The sequence below is a fragment of the Hippocampus guttulatus genome, chromosome 15 (assembly GCF_054856545.1).
Source record: "Hippocampus guttulatus isolate MCC_2025c chromosome 15, RoL_Hgut_1.0, whole genome shotgun sequence".
In the NCBI taxonomy this organism is placed as follows: Eukaryota; Metazoa; Chordata; class Actinopteri; order Syngnathiformes; family Syngnathidae; genus Hippocampus; species Hippocampus guttulatus.
Window position 1 is genome coordinate 6,443,825 of NC_141275.1, and position 13,559 is coordinate 6,457,383.

A 13,559-nucleotide genomic window follows, 5' to 3' on the forward strand; every position below is an offset into this window, starting at 1 on the left:
TCAATGTTTAATAGTGTCTTTATTTGTGGCATTGGATTACTTTAATGACATGGCCAGAGCGGATGACTTATCTGGTGCATAATTCTCCTGACAGGCTAGGTATTGTTACTATGACAGAGGAAACATATTTGCACAGAAAAACACCAATGTTTTCATTTCTTCAGATTGCATTTATACAGAATATCGACAAAAATACAACATACAGAACAAAAATGCTCATCCTGTCACTTATCAAGCTTCTAAATACCACTTAATATCACAATTGGACTACCGGTACTTATTTACAAGCATCTTTAAGGTATTTTAGCATTCTGCATCACTTTCAGGTGGCGCGGCAGTCGTCTGGTTCGCACGTCCACTTCACAATGCAGAGGTCCAGGGTTCGATTCCAGGCACCGGCCTGCTAGCGTGTTCTCCCTGTGCCTGCGTGGGTTTTCTCCAGGTACTTTGGTTTCCTCCCAAAGTCCCAAAACATGCAAGGCAGGTTAAGGGAGCACTCTAAATTGTCTCTCGGTGTGATTGTGAGCGCAAATGGTTATTTGTCTGTGTGTCCCCTGCGATTGGCTGGCAACCAGTTCAGCTGCCCAAAGACAGCTAGGAGAGAGTCTAGCACACCCGCGACCCTCGTGAGGATCAGCAGATTAGTAAATAGATGGATGGATGCTTCACTTTCAAAGGTAATGATTACATTTTTTCTGTACATGAATTCTACATTCAAAAATTCAACGGGATTTCAACAAAGCAAATAGGCCATATTCATATTCTCAATTCTGCTAAATGGACTGGAAAGGAAACAACCTAGTTAAAGTAAACTGCATATTATTAGGAATACACGTGCATTTGTCTTTATGCTCAGTTTAGAGCTGTCAGTGAATCTGATTAAATGTAGACTTTTTCAATATGATACATTGTATCACTGTGACCAACATTAACCCCAAAGTTGTCAGCACAAAGCAAATTGAGTATTATTTCTGGTTCTTATTTGCCTTGGTTGTTATGGTCCAGGGGTTGCGCTTCATTGAACGATCCTGCTCGGTAAACTTCAACTTGTATTTGAGCTCAGGATGTGTGAAGAATTTTTGAGGATCACAGTTGTGTTTGCTCCCCTCCTAACACCTCCTCCGCAATCCCTCCTGTCCAGCCGTGCATTTCCGACCTGCTCTGACATATTCCTTCGCTGCGCTGAGGCTCACACATGAACTGGTTGAGCATCTGTTCGACATACTGCAGACTGCACGGAGCGCTATCGACCTCTGATGACCTTCCATCCCTCTTGTTGTTTGTTCTCCAATGATGAATGATCTCATTATCCATATCGTCACTCGCTTCATCCCCAGAGTGGTGGAGGTCCATCATGGCCTCCGTGCCTCTCAGCTCCTTCGGCATTTGATGGCAAGCAAGCGGGATTTCCTCCAAGCTCGTTGACCTGATCAGCATGGTCGAGCCGAGGTTCTGACTGGCGGTGATCCGAAATGTGTTCTCACCTGTCATACTTGAGAAGCAAGCATTGGCTGGTGGGGCAGGTAAAATCTCATTGTGGATGGTGAACTGGAAATGAGGTACCTGCAGAGGTCGGGGAGATTGATATCGGACAATTTCCTCACCACCTGACTCGCTGTCTTTGTCCGCGTTTCCTTCCCTGTGCATCCAGGCTTGGCTTCTGTTTGAGCCTGTCAGTATAAATCGTGGGATCTCTTCCCCAATTTCTGACCAGTCGGACTCCTCCTCCTCGGGAACCGAACCCAGGCATTGGTCTTGTCCTGCGGCTTTGACCTTTTCATAGTTTTGGCTGTCCATGAACTGGACTGGAGGTGGCGCCAGAGGGAGCATAACCTGACTGATGGCATCATCATCCGGATGAAAATGGTCGTTGGGTTTGTCGAGCGCAGAATTCACCTGAAAATGAGAGCATTGAGTGCAAAGGAAGCATTTCAACATATTTACAATATAATGACTTCCAAAACACAAGCCATGTTTAAATTCTGCCTTAAGGTGCAAATAAAAACAATAAGCAACACATATATGTATGGGACTGTATCCAGAAAACTTTTGACTCTCTTTTTGCCTTCAAGACTGTCTGAGAACCGTCAATAAATCCATTTTGGACCGCTTATCCTATTCAGCATCACAGTGGCGCTGGAATGTGCAAAACACAAACAAACTCAAAATTAAATCTGATCTCTTCAACGATTATATTTTTATGGTTGAAGCTTGCAGTGATGTCAAACATGACTGTGTAAAATTAAAAGGCGCGTCAATTTTTACTTATTTAGTTTCACGAGAGGTGGGAAATAGTCCCGATATTCTGAAATCTTTCTGTGTGCTCTCACCGCTGCAAACCACATCATAATAAACATCTCAATACTTTCGTGACAATGTCAATCAAAACTGAGTATTATCATCATCATCATTAATGGTTAGACATAAAAATGAGAACCAAATAAGAAACTAGAAATACCGCACTGATGGATGAGCGCCCCCCCCCCCCCTTTATGTCCACTGAAAGTCTTTAAGGTCTTACATGTAATGTGTCTGCATTGTTGGCATATTTTGCACCAGCCAGTTGTTCTGTCAATGCTGAAATTCGTCGGCTCAACCTCTCGCGCTCTCCTTCCATGCTCTTTGCCTGTCAAAAAGGTGGTATGAATAAAATGTCAAAGTGCATGGGACAATTCATATTTGGGACAAAAAAAAATATTACCACAGAATTGAGTTTTTGCTCCAACAGGCTATTTGTTTGTTGTGTGGATGAACAGTTCTCATGGAGTCTAAGAACAAGACAAAAGGAAACAGCGAGATCTCGTTGACACAAAGCTTTCCAAATCACAGCGGGCAGCTGTCATTTGAATGTCTGTTTACATTTTAAAACTCTCCGTGAGGTTACTCAGTTCCACACGCGTCCTCTGCAGCTCCTCTTCCAGAAGCTTATGGCTGTTTAAAAATTCTCCAAAGCACTCCACCTGGATTGCCGACTTCAAGTAACTCTGTTGAAAACCTTCGTGATCTTCCTGCAGGATCCTGCAAGGGGAAATGAGACAGACGAAGAGAAACATGCGATGTATTGGCATGTTTGCGTGACCTCTTATTCACTGGCTTGTCCAAAATGCTTACACTTGCGACACCAAGCTCATTTGACCACACTTACATAATCTTGTCCACTTCATGTGTTGGTTCCTGTATTGAGGAGAGAAAGACATCGCTCAAAATAAGCACTTATCAGAAGTGAGAGAAGCAAAAGAACTGTCATTTAGGTCACGATTCCCAATCAGAGTGCGATGAGAGATTATCAGAGGTATAAAATTATCCAATTTCACTTGACTAATTCGGTACCAGCTGCTTTCAGACCCTTCTATACCTTTAAAAAATATATAAATAAGTAGCGGGGATTGAATGTGTGGAGTCTGAAAAGACATTTAAATATGTCTTTGGGAGTGAATGAGTTTGCAATGGTCTGAAAGTTCATTTGATGACAAATATATCTTTGCTCATCTATTTATGGGAGCGACTTATAATGACAATTCTAATCGATGGCAGATGTTAAAATAAACTCGAGAATCCACCTCTTGCCATCCATCCAACAGATTGCTTCTTGCGAATATGTCGTCTCTGTGTCGACTAAAACCAGCCAATTTGTGGGTACATTGAGACCAGATCAGCATAATTTTTTAGTATTCTTACTTTTAGTAATATTTTTTATTTGGTGGGTTGGCATGACAATATCTTTTTTTTTTAAATGGGTGCTTTGGCTCAATTATGGTTGAGAGAACCGTAAAGTGTAATGTGACAGCAATGAGATGCACACTGAGCAATCAATATGGAGTGAAATTATTCAAACCCTTGCATCACCCTATAATCAAGCAAGCTGAACATGGAAAGTATTGATTTAACCTTTAGGATACAGCAACAAAGGGAACTTAACCCTCTTGTGCACAAATCATGATAACCTGTAACCTGATAAGCTGTCCAATGTAGTAACCGCTGTCCCTGAAAGGGGTAATCAATGAGTGGCTTTACAGTGGACTCGCTGGAATTCGGAAATTCCATTTGAACCCCGGGCAAGTGTCAACTTTATAGAGCGGGGTACCTTGTTTTACAAGATGTTGATGGCATACTTGCAGTACTGATGGGCCGGTGAAGTCTGTTTGTTCCTCATCTCGACCGGAAGGGCTGGTCATCTTTGTTGAATCCAATTTGCAGGAAAGAACTCCCTTCTTCTGGTGTGGAGGCAGACTGGCAGCAGACTGTCTATTCATGTTATTGTGCTTGTCCTCATGTTCCGGCTCATTTTTGGAGAGGCGTTTGTTTTGATGTGGCTCATGATGACTTGGATCCCCATGAGTGTTTTCATGGGTGCGACTATGGTGACCCTCATGCTGGTGATGACTATTTAGACTTTTGTGGTCGCCATGGTGATGCTGACGATGAGAACCGGTATGATCTCTGCTGTGGTGTTGGCCGTTTGGACTGCGCTGGTGCCCTGCACTTTGTTGTTCTCCGTGACTATGTTGATGCAAATTACTGTGGTGATCCTCACGGTTTGGACTGTGTTTGTCTCCATGATAATGGAGACGGTTTGGACTGTGGTGAGCTCCATAGCGGTGCTCTTGATAGGAATTTTGGCTCTCTTCGTCATCAGGTTGGTGCACGTCCTTGTGGTCGTCGCCGTGTTGATGCTGACGGTTGGGACTATGGTGGCTTCCACGTTGATGATGTTGATAACCTGGCCTATGATGGTCTCCAAGTTGTTGGGCTCTGTGGTGAGGACGGTGCTCTCCATCTCCATGGACACGCTGGTTGTGCTGCTGGATCCCACTGCGTTGATCTCCATGGTGACGATTAGGATGATCGCTGTGAGGAACGCCGTGGTGATGTTGGTCCTTTAAACTGTGATGCTGAACAAGGCCACGCTGGTCTCCATGGTGATGTTTTGAGTGTGGCTTATCGCTTTGGTCACAGCTGTGGGCTTGGTTTCCGTGACGCGGTGTGGTCGGGCGTTTTGTATTTAGTTGATTGCTACGGTGATGATCTTTGCTATTGCGAATTTGATGACCGGAGGCTCGGTTGTGGTGCTCTTCACGGCGAGGAACATTACCATGGTTGTAGTATCCATGGAGATAGCGGGTATGATGTTCACCCTGCGGGTAAATAGCCGGGTCATGGTAGTCGGTGCGATGGGGATGAGTTAAACTGCTGTAGCGGCCTCCGTCGCGGTTGCCCTCGTGGTGATTGCGGGGAGAACGTTTGTCATGACGATAACTGGAACTGTCGGAATCTCCATGATTGGGATAAAAGACAGGACCGTAGCATCTACGATGATGATGATGAGGACTTTTGTCGCGGGGGTGTCTGTGATGACTCGGGCTGTGTCGGAGGCTATGATGATGACACCGTTGAACATGATCTTCTTGGTTGCGACGGCGGTGCCGTTTACAACGTGGTGATCGTGAGCAATGCTGAGAAGTTTGAGAGCATGACGGATGTCTTTCCAAACAGCTTACGTCAGTGCAGCTTCTGGGCTTAGCTTGCATGTGATCGGGTGAGTCCGGAGAGCGGTGACTACGGTGGTGGTGCTGGGACGATTTTGACTTTGAAAGATGAGCACGAGAAGACCGGCGGGAGTCAACCGAGTCGGCGCTGACGGGCCGACTGCTTTGCTGTCGGCTCCTGTCTGTATTGATCTCAGACTTACTGGATCGAACAGAGGTGGGTTCTGTGCTGCTTGGTTTCTGTGCATCTGTGACACCCAGCGTGGTGAGTCTCATTGGGCTGAGCACTTGTCGAGTGATCTCATTGAGGAAGGCGGAGAACTTCATTTTCTCCTTCATTAAATTCTTTCTGACTTCGTTTTTTTTCTTCTCCCGTTCTTCGTCGTTTGCGTGCCCCTCTTTTTCTGAGGGGCAAGTGAGGGCCTCCATCGATTTGGATTTGCGGAAACTTGCACTCTCGTGTGTCTTCTTCTGGGTGCCTTGCTTGGCGCCGTTGTGAGAAGACTTTCCCTCTGCCCGTTTCTGCTTACCTACATGACCCCTGCTACCAATCAAAGGTGCTGTGTCGTCTCCATCTTCGTTGTACTTCTCATAAATGTTTGTACAAGACTGGGAATGTTGAGGCCTCCTAAGGAGGAATCTATCTGAACCTTCGCTGCTGCTCTCGGATGACAGGCTCGAGGAAGATGCCGAGGTAGAGGAGGAGTTGGATGATGAAGAACCCGAAGAAGAGGAGTCCGTTGCTGATGAAGAGGAGAAAGTGGATGAAGATGTGAAAGAAGTTTCGGAAAGGGAGAGCCGGCCATGGTTTGGCCTGTGGCGGTAACGATGAGGATGTCGATGATGAGGGAGGTGATCGCTGAGCAAGCTGTCCTCCGCTGTTGAATGAGTGCTATTTCAAAAATAGAACATGGGTTTTAAAATGACGAAATTACAAAAATAATAATTGAAATACTTAGCAATTGAAATGAATAGCAAAGTGCGGGCTGTGTGTAGTATAATTTACTCACTCTTGGTCATCTTCTTCATCTGACTGACGGAACGTCTGCTGATGATGATGCAGGTGACGGTGGTTTTGTTTGGAGTGATGGCGGTGTTTCATTTTTTGAGATTGGGCATCTGTTTTTTTGTTCTTGACTTTCTGTTGAGGGTCACACATTTCTCGTTTTTTACCCTAAAAATCGTCCGTTAGCCTGATAGAAAGGGTGAAATAATTAGTTGTCAGGTGCAAGCCATTTATGAAAATTAAAATTCAACTTTTTTTTTTTGCTTTCCAAATATACAAACATCGCTCTACTGCAGAAAACATGAAACATGAGAAAGGATTTTGCAAACACTATACATGCCAACAAGTCAGATTCAACTTAGATTCAAATTAATAACTTAGACCGAGTGAAGATAAATTCACTTGTTTGTATGAAGATTCAATTACAAAGCAGTCACGGGGTTCTGAGATGAATCAATTAGTTTTCTATACTCAATTTAATCAACCAATTCATTCATACATCTACTGTGTTTACTTACAGTCACAGAGCGGCTAGCCACCAAGATGAAGCGCAAAGAGATGTTCACTGATACTTTGTGCCAGAAGCTGAATGACATTGTGTGTCATTCCCTTTCCATTTGAACAGTGAGGCGTGTGCGACACACACACACGCACGCACGCGCACACAATTCAATAGTGTTACCCAATGACATGGGTCAGTTGTGAGGGTAGAGGTGCGCTTTAGTAGCACAGAATGAGGAAAAACTGGTTATCTATGAGACAGATTAAAAAAAAACACACACACAATACATTAACATCACTGTTTGGATGTCAAGATGATGTTTCAACAGCGAATAGCACCATGGGAGAAGAAAGGAGTATAGACTGCAAACAGCGATGCTTACTGTATGAATGTGCCAACCTATTGATCAGTATGCCCCTATTATGTCAGTGCAATTGGCAAGCTAACACTCAAAGTTAGTGAGAAATGCATTGAACTCCAATAGAATGGCAACCCAAGCATAAAATGTGGCATTAATTAAAGCTGCAATGTTGAGGAAAACCCAAAAGGAATTTACCAAAGCCTCGTGACAGACAAAACAGATATACGCATTCTTTGTCACTCTGCAGAAAGTATATTAATAACCACCGCCAAGGGCACCTTTCCCTGCATCAATGGAACATGGCTCCGATCCACTCGATATCAATGCGAAAACCTCCAGTAACGGTTTGGCTAATGCAATGGAAAATTGGAAGAGCTAAACAAAAGAACCCATGCGGTGCAAACATGGCATACTTGTGAATATTCCCAACTCGCCTTGCCTGGGGTTCTTAAAAGTCAAACCACAGAACAGCATGAGTCAATGCTTCATATTATCAAATGCATAGCACACGATGCAGCATTCTGGATATGGTGGATTATCGGGAGACAAACACCGTGGGTATCAAACATCTGTACATTTGTTCAAATGCCAAGTTTTAGTGATATAGAAAAATGAGGCCGGTATCATTTCAAAACATTTTCCACCATTAAATTACCTTGACCACTTGATTGCATTTAAAAGACACACAAAACATAAAGCAACTCAGACAACTTAATTCCACTTTTTTCCATTGAGCCATAACACATTGGCTGACCTGCTTTTGGGAAATTTCAAGTGTGTTTTCCAAATGTTGAAACCAGGGTTGAACCATTTGGCCAAACTTGCAAAAGGCGTGTTCGCTGCAATCACCACTAAAACGCCAAATGCGTTGTACCTTCTGTGAAGCATGTTGGTGGCAGCATCAGGATTTGGGGCAGTTTTTCTTCAGATGGAACTTCGGCCTTTGACAAAGTGGGGGTGAGGGGGAAATTATAAACAGCCAACGCTTCTAGTAAGTTCAATAAATTCCCCCAGAGAACATAAAACTCTGGATCTAACAGACTCCACTCTCTTGTTCAGCACAGTTAGTTAATTCCTCCATGCCAGTTTGACCTCCTCGTCTTGCCATAGGATAACAACGAACAAAATATTCTGCGTAATGAACTGTCAATGGTTCATAATTTTAAAGCTTAGAGTGTAGGCTGTTGTAAGGAGAGCTTTTGGAGTGATGTTGTTTTTGAAGTGGTTAATGAATAGGCACCACAATGACAACATTCTGCGGTATTCCCATTTAATTGACAATCAAAAAAAAAAAAAAGAAGAAAAAAAAGAACCCAAAAGAGCATAAAGATGAACATAAATTAAGTATTTAAAAACACTCAATTTTCAAATATATGTTCATAATTAGGTGTGTTTTGACTCCAGTTTCGATGCACTGCACTTTTGCAACTAATGTGGAAGCGTTTATTTTTTCTTTTACATTCACAATTATATACATCATAGTTTAAGATTCCATAATATTTGCTATTAGTCAGTCTACTGGTAAATATAAATATTGCTTCCATCAGACCTATTCACCTGAATACACCTTTGTTGGTCCTTAATAGGAAGAACTTTCATGAATGAGAAATGGCCTCCATTTCTCAGTTCCTGGTGGGTAAATGTCTCTCTCTGCTGGGCAAATCGTGTACTACAGTGGCTATATGGGTTTTCGACACAAGGTTGGGTAAAAATTGGTAATCAATGCCTGATTTCAGTTTTTGCCCACACGAATGTGTGGGTTGAGAAGAGGATCTAAATTTGGGTCTGAACCAGCTGAGGCACGTCCAAGTTTAGCCATTATGATAATCAAAGTAAAGAATCCCAGCACACCAACCAAAAGGAACATGAAGACCCTCTGTTTCCAGGTCAGAGATGTCCGTTTTGTGCCTGTACAGTTCCTGAAAGACAACCAACCCAGAGTCCATGATACATTAACTACAATAGTTTAAAATGATAGGGAATCCCACACTACGGAACTTACTTGAGAATTCGCGCAAACCAGCCCAATGTTGGTCGTCGTCTGTACTTGTCATCATCAAAGTCAATCTGTGTGACAGAGCTGTTGTCCCTCGTGTCATAGATCTTTCTTGGCGACGACCCTGAAGAACAATATTTTATATTAATTGCCAATCTAAAGTACCGCAGGATTAAACCAATTTAAAAAAAAACCCTGTTAATGAGTGAGACAATGGCTGCATCCTCAGATTTTAATGCATAAAGGAAGGTTGCACACACAAAGACGCACTGAAGAAAATAGTATAATCTCACTGGTGAAGAAAAGGAAAAACACAAGGCCAGTAGTATTTCAGACACTCTTTTTTTCTCTCCCTTTACCTGCGTGAATAGTAATTGTGTCGCATGTTGTGTCTTCTGGAAAGTTGACAACCGAGTGATCTTGACTATGCGTATCCCCATTCTTATGCGGAAGCCCAAAGTTGTCCCCTGCTGGGGATGAAACAGGCGCTTGGCTGAGGCTGGCATTGTGGGAGTGGCTGTGGTAAATGTGACTTTGTTCTTGTGCTGTAACCGCAAAGAGAGAAAGGGAGTGGACCAATCAAGAAATTAAAACTGCAAACACAAAGGCATGTGGACTCACCATCAAATGAGGACCAGTCAGTGTAGTCTGTAACATCATTTGCTGTAACTTCCTGAAGGATATCGACTGGCTCGTCAACCTGGATTGGATTATGAAAATATACACACTGTAGTATGGACACATTGTTAGGTGCACAAAGGTATGACTTGAAAAAGATCATTTCCACTCAATTGAGTCAAGCCATATCTACAATGTTGCTCGTGATGAAAATGAGTTTGACACTCCTGATTTAGTCTTCAGTTAACCTGACAAGCATGTTTTTGGACTGTGGGAGACGCCGGAATCCTACACATGAACGGTTAAAACATGCAGCCTCTACACACAAAAGCATGAGACTAGAATCAAAGCCAGGCCCTTTGAACTCTGTGGCAGACACGTGAAATAAACATTTGAAATTATATGGAAATTGTTTTGAATAGTTCATTGATTTCACATCTCAACGTGATGCAGTATATTTGTACATCGCTGGAAGACATAATGGAGTTTTACCATCGTTGTACAAGCTCTCATTAGAAGGTTTAGAAGGTATGCCTAATGGAGTGGCTCATGAGAGCACATTTGATCCCCATACAAATGAAAAGTCAACATTTCATTCTCAGTTAATATAGTGTACTCTATAGGTCCTACTCCTTACCAGTGGCAACCCTAAACCCGCTCTTGCCCAGTTAACAGAAGACAACTGCTCTTTAAGCACATCAGCAATCGGGCTGGCCAGGTTGGAAGGGGGAAACACTGGACCCTGACAGCTGGGACACTGGTAACCCGCTGGCGCCGTATGGAGGGGCAGGCGGGATGCCAAGTTGTTAAGACAAGTCCAGTGAAAAACATCTGTGGGGGGGGGGGGGGGGGAAATCAACAGAATGGTCACACAATTCAAATAATGAGGAACATAGCAACGTGAATGATGCTTTAGGTTGGTGCAATACAATGTAAACAGCTAGATATGAATGAATAGTAGTAGATTTCATTCCCACATTATTGATTTTCTTTCACACATCTCAAAATGGTCTGCTACTGATATAGAATGAAGAGGACAGAAATTTCACCATAGCAGATGAGCCTGACGGTGTCTTCAGCAATCAGAGGATTATTGCACAGAGGACAGTTTGGATTATAATCACTGTCCTGAAGCCATTGCAGATATGACTGTACAATGCACTGAAAGGAGCACAGGGGAAAAAAACTCATGATTAATTATGATGACGAATATAGAAATGTTTATGCATCCTTTTTTCTCTCACTGACCTTGTTGTGGTTGGAGACGAGGCAATGCTCGCACACATTTACACGATGCTCAAAGCAGAATAAATTGGTCACCTTTCTCTTTGGACACTTGCACAGACCCATAGCCCCCTGTGGGGAAAACGGAAATGTCATTTTCCCCTCACCAACATACAGAGAACATGGTAACAAAACTTAATTCTGCACTGTTATTGACATTGTCAGGTAAGTGGTCGAATACAGTACTCAATGTATACAGTATTACTTTGGTACTACTCTAATATAGTGTCATGCTGCAGCACTACTCAATCTAATCTTCAAAGCAAATATTATTTTAAATTATCCTATCCGTTTGCTCTTTTTAACAATTACATTTTTTATTTTAAGTCAAATGTAATATACTAATACGATTAACTTAAGCCATATTGCATATCTTCAGTTTTATTATACATTTTAGTAACTGCAATACTGTAGTCTGACGAGCCGTAGGTTATCAATGACTACATTTTATTAATACAACGTTCACATCGCCTTAGGCTTCGCCAGCGTTTACTTGCCTTAGTTTTAAATGTACCCAACGTGTCAACGTGACATTTAGGCATTGGCTCCTCAGACTATTTCTACTTAGCATGCTAAGTATGCTCGCTAATAGAGCAGAAGCAATCCAAACGTTAACCGTCAACGGCACACAAACCTGCAAGACAGACTTCAATCAAGTCCCGGTGGCTTTAGGGAACGTTGTAAGGATGACATTCACTCTGTTTTATGTGGAAATGTGAAAGAACGAATGATGCGAGGGAGCTGTCATGAATAAACTTCCTGCTTCTGTTTTTGTGCCACGTCTCTTCCGCTTTGCAGCCACTTCTTTTTTTGCATGTCAGAAGAACGGGCGCCACCTATTGCCGTGGAGTGTACAGTGCGTCAAGTGACGAGTTTTTTTTTTCCCGAAGGGATAATCTAAGAAAGACAATTGCTGAAGAGCTGAATCCGCACTGCAATGCCGTGGAATTGTTTCAATGTATATTGAGCGAAATGCAGTGTGTTAATGTGTGAAATCTGGAATTTTTGGAATGTGAGATGGAATTTGGAAAATAGTTCCCAAGATGTCCTGAATGAGGTTAAAAAAAGAAATAACATTCCATTAACAGGTGAATGGTTATAATCTGGTTCGAAATGTGTGAAGTGGCTCGACAGTTGTAGAACGTGATTAATGAAGAATATTTATCATAATCCTGTTTTCATTTCGAAATGTTTAATTTGTTTAATCTTTTCAGAGAACACAATATGTTTTGCCTCAAGAATCCTGGTAATATCCTTTGAATTTACAATGATGGATAACCATTTATTGAATATGGACAAGTAGGTTAGGTTGATTGAAGACTGTAAATTGACCATAAAAGCCCTTCCTTTTATATTCTTAAATAAATGTATAAATTATTTTCTCAGACCCCCTTTTGAGAAAATAATCCCGCTGCATTGTGTCATATCGTAATCCCACGCAAAACAACATCTCTTCATGATAAATAGTATTTATTAAATACTGACTACAGTAACAAAATATGACTACTGTGTCCCAATTGTATTTTGGGGTTCCGCCAGCAGATGGAGGACCTACTGGTTCGTCAACGTAAGAATGGCCTGGACAAAGACTGTGCAAAGGATATGCATTTTGGTTTTATCCTTAGCACACATAGAGAGTTCCTTTCACCCAAAAACATATTTTCATCACAAACAGTGGTTATAAGTTTCTATGCTGATGTTTTTTTATTTTTATATTATTTTTTTATATGGGTGATTATTTGAATGTAATTAATCCGCTTGACTTCATTTACATAAGTTAATGTGATTGAAGAACCTTTTTTGTCTGGGGTAACATTTCATCTTCTGATGGTTATCTCATCATGAAAATAAATTGATCTTTGCTAAACGTGGTATGTTCATTTAAACCGATGAGATTGTGGTAATGAGCAACATTTCTAGTCACTCCAGAGACCTGTGCCTGCCAAATGTCCAAAATGTAAATGCAAATGAGGGATATGAGATAGTGAAGGATTGTAAGTATAGGAAACGATGGTCATAAAAACACTGGAACATCCCTGATAGACACCTCGGGTGTTGTAAGAATTCAAACAGCGTTGCTTTAAAAGGAAGGGACCATCACATCTTGGACAAGTGCAGCCATTATTAATCCAAATGCTTTTTTTCCCCAGAATGACACCAAGAAATGCCGTGCCGCATGTAGATGCAAGCTTTTATATTTGTTCAAAATAAATAACGAATTCCAACTTTTAAGTGACATTCATCTGATTTTTACGAGTTGCAATGTTTGGGGAAGGATTGCATTTGCACTAGAGAACCATCTCAAG

The 13,559-nt window shown here is 42.0% G+C and overlaps 2 protein-coding genes across 2 annotated transcripts; both read right to left on the reverse strand.

Annotated features, from left to right (window-relative positions):
* Positions 1-7,072, reverse strand: LOC147193575 (uncharacterized). Its single transcript, XM_086131865.1, has 8 exons — positions 7,011-7,072; positions 6,497-6,679; positions 4,113-6,378; positions 3,146-3,174; positions 2,860-3,018; positions 2,702-2,768; positions 2,522-2,626; positions 1-1,896 (listed from the first exon to the last, which is right to left on the reverse strand). Exons 2-8 carry the CDS (start codon positions 6,643-6,645, stop codon positions 1,087-1,089), a joined length of 3,585 nt encoding a protein of 1,194 aa, XP_085987991.1. The 5' UTR covers positions 6,646-6,679; positions 7,011-7,072; the 3' UTR covers positions 1-1,086.
* Positions 7,073-8,784: 1,712 nt separating this feature from the next.
* On the reverse strand, positions 8,785-12,023 carry zfpl1 (zinc finger protein-like 1). The gene is made up of 8 exons (XM_086132018.1): positions 11,888-12,023; positions 11,218-11,325; positions 11,019-11,130; positions 10,607-10,800; positions 9,973-10,051; positions 9,711-9,896; positions 9,358-9,475; positions 8,785-9,274 (listed from the first exon to the last, which is right to left on the reverse strand). The coding sequence occupies exons 2-8, from the start codon at positions 11,317-11,319 to the stop codon at positions 9,088-9,090; spliced, it is 978 nt and encodes a 325-aa protein (XP_085988144.1). The 5' UTR covers positions 11,320-11,325; positions 11,888-12,023; the 3' UTR covers positions 8,785-9,087.
* Positions 12,024-13,559: the final 1,536 nt, after the last annotated feature.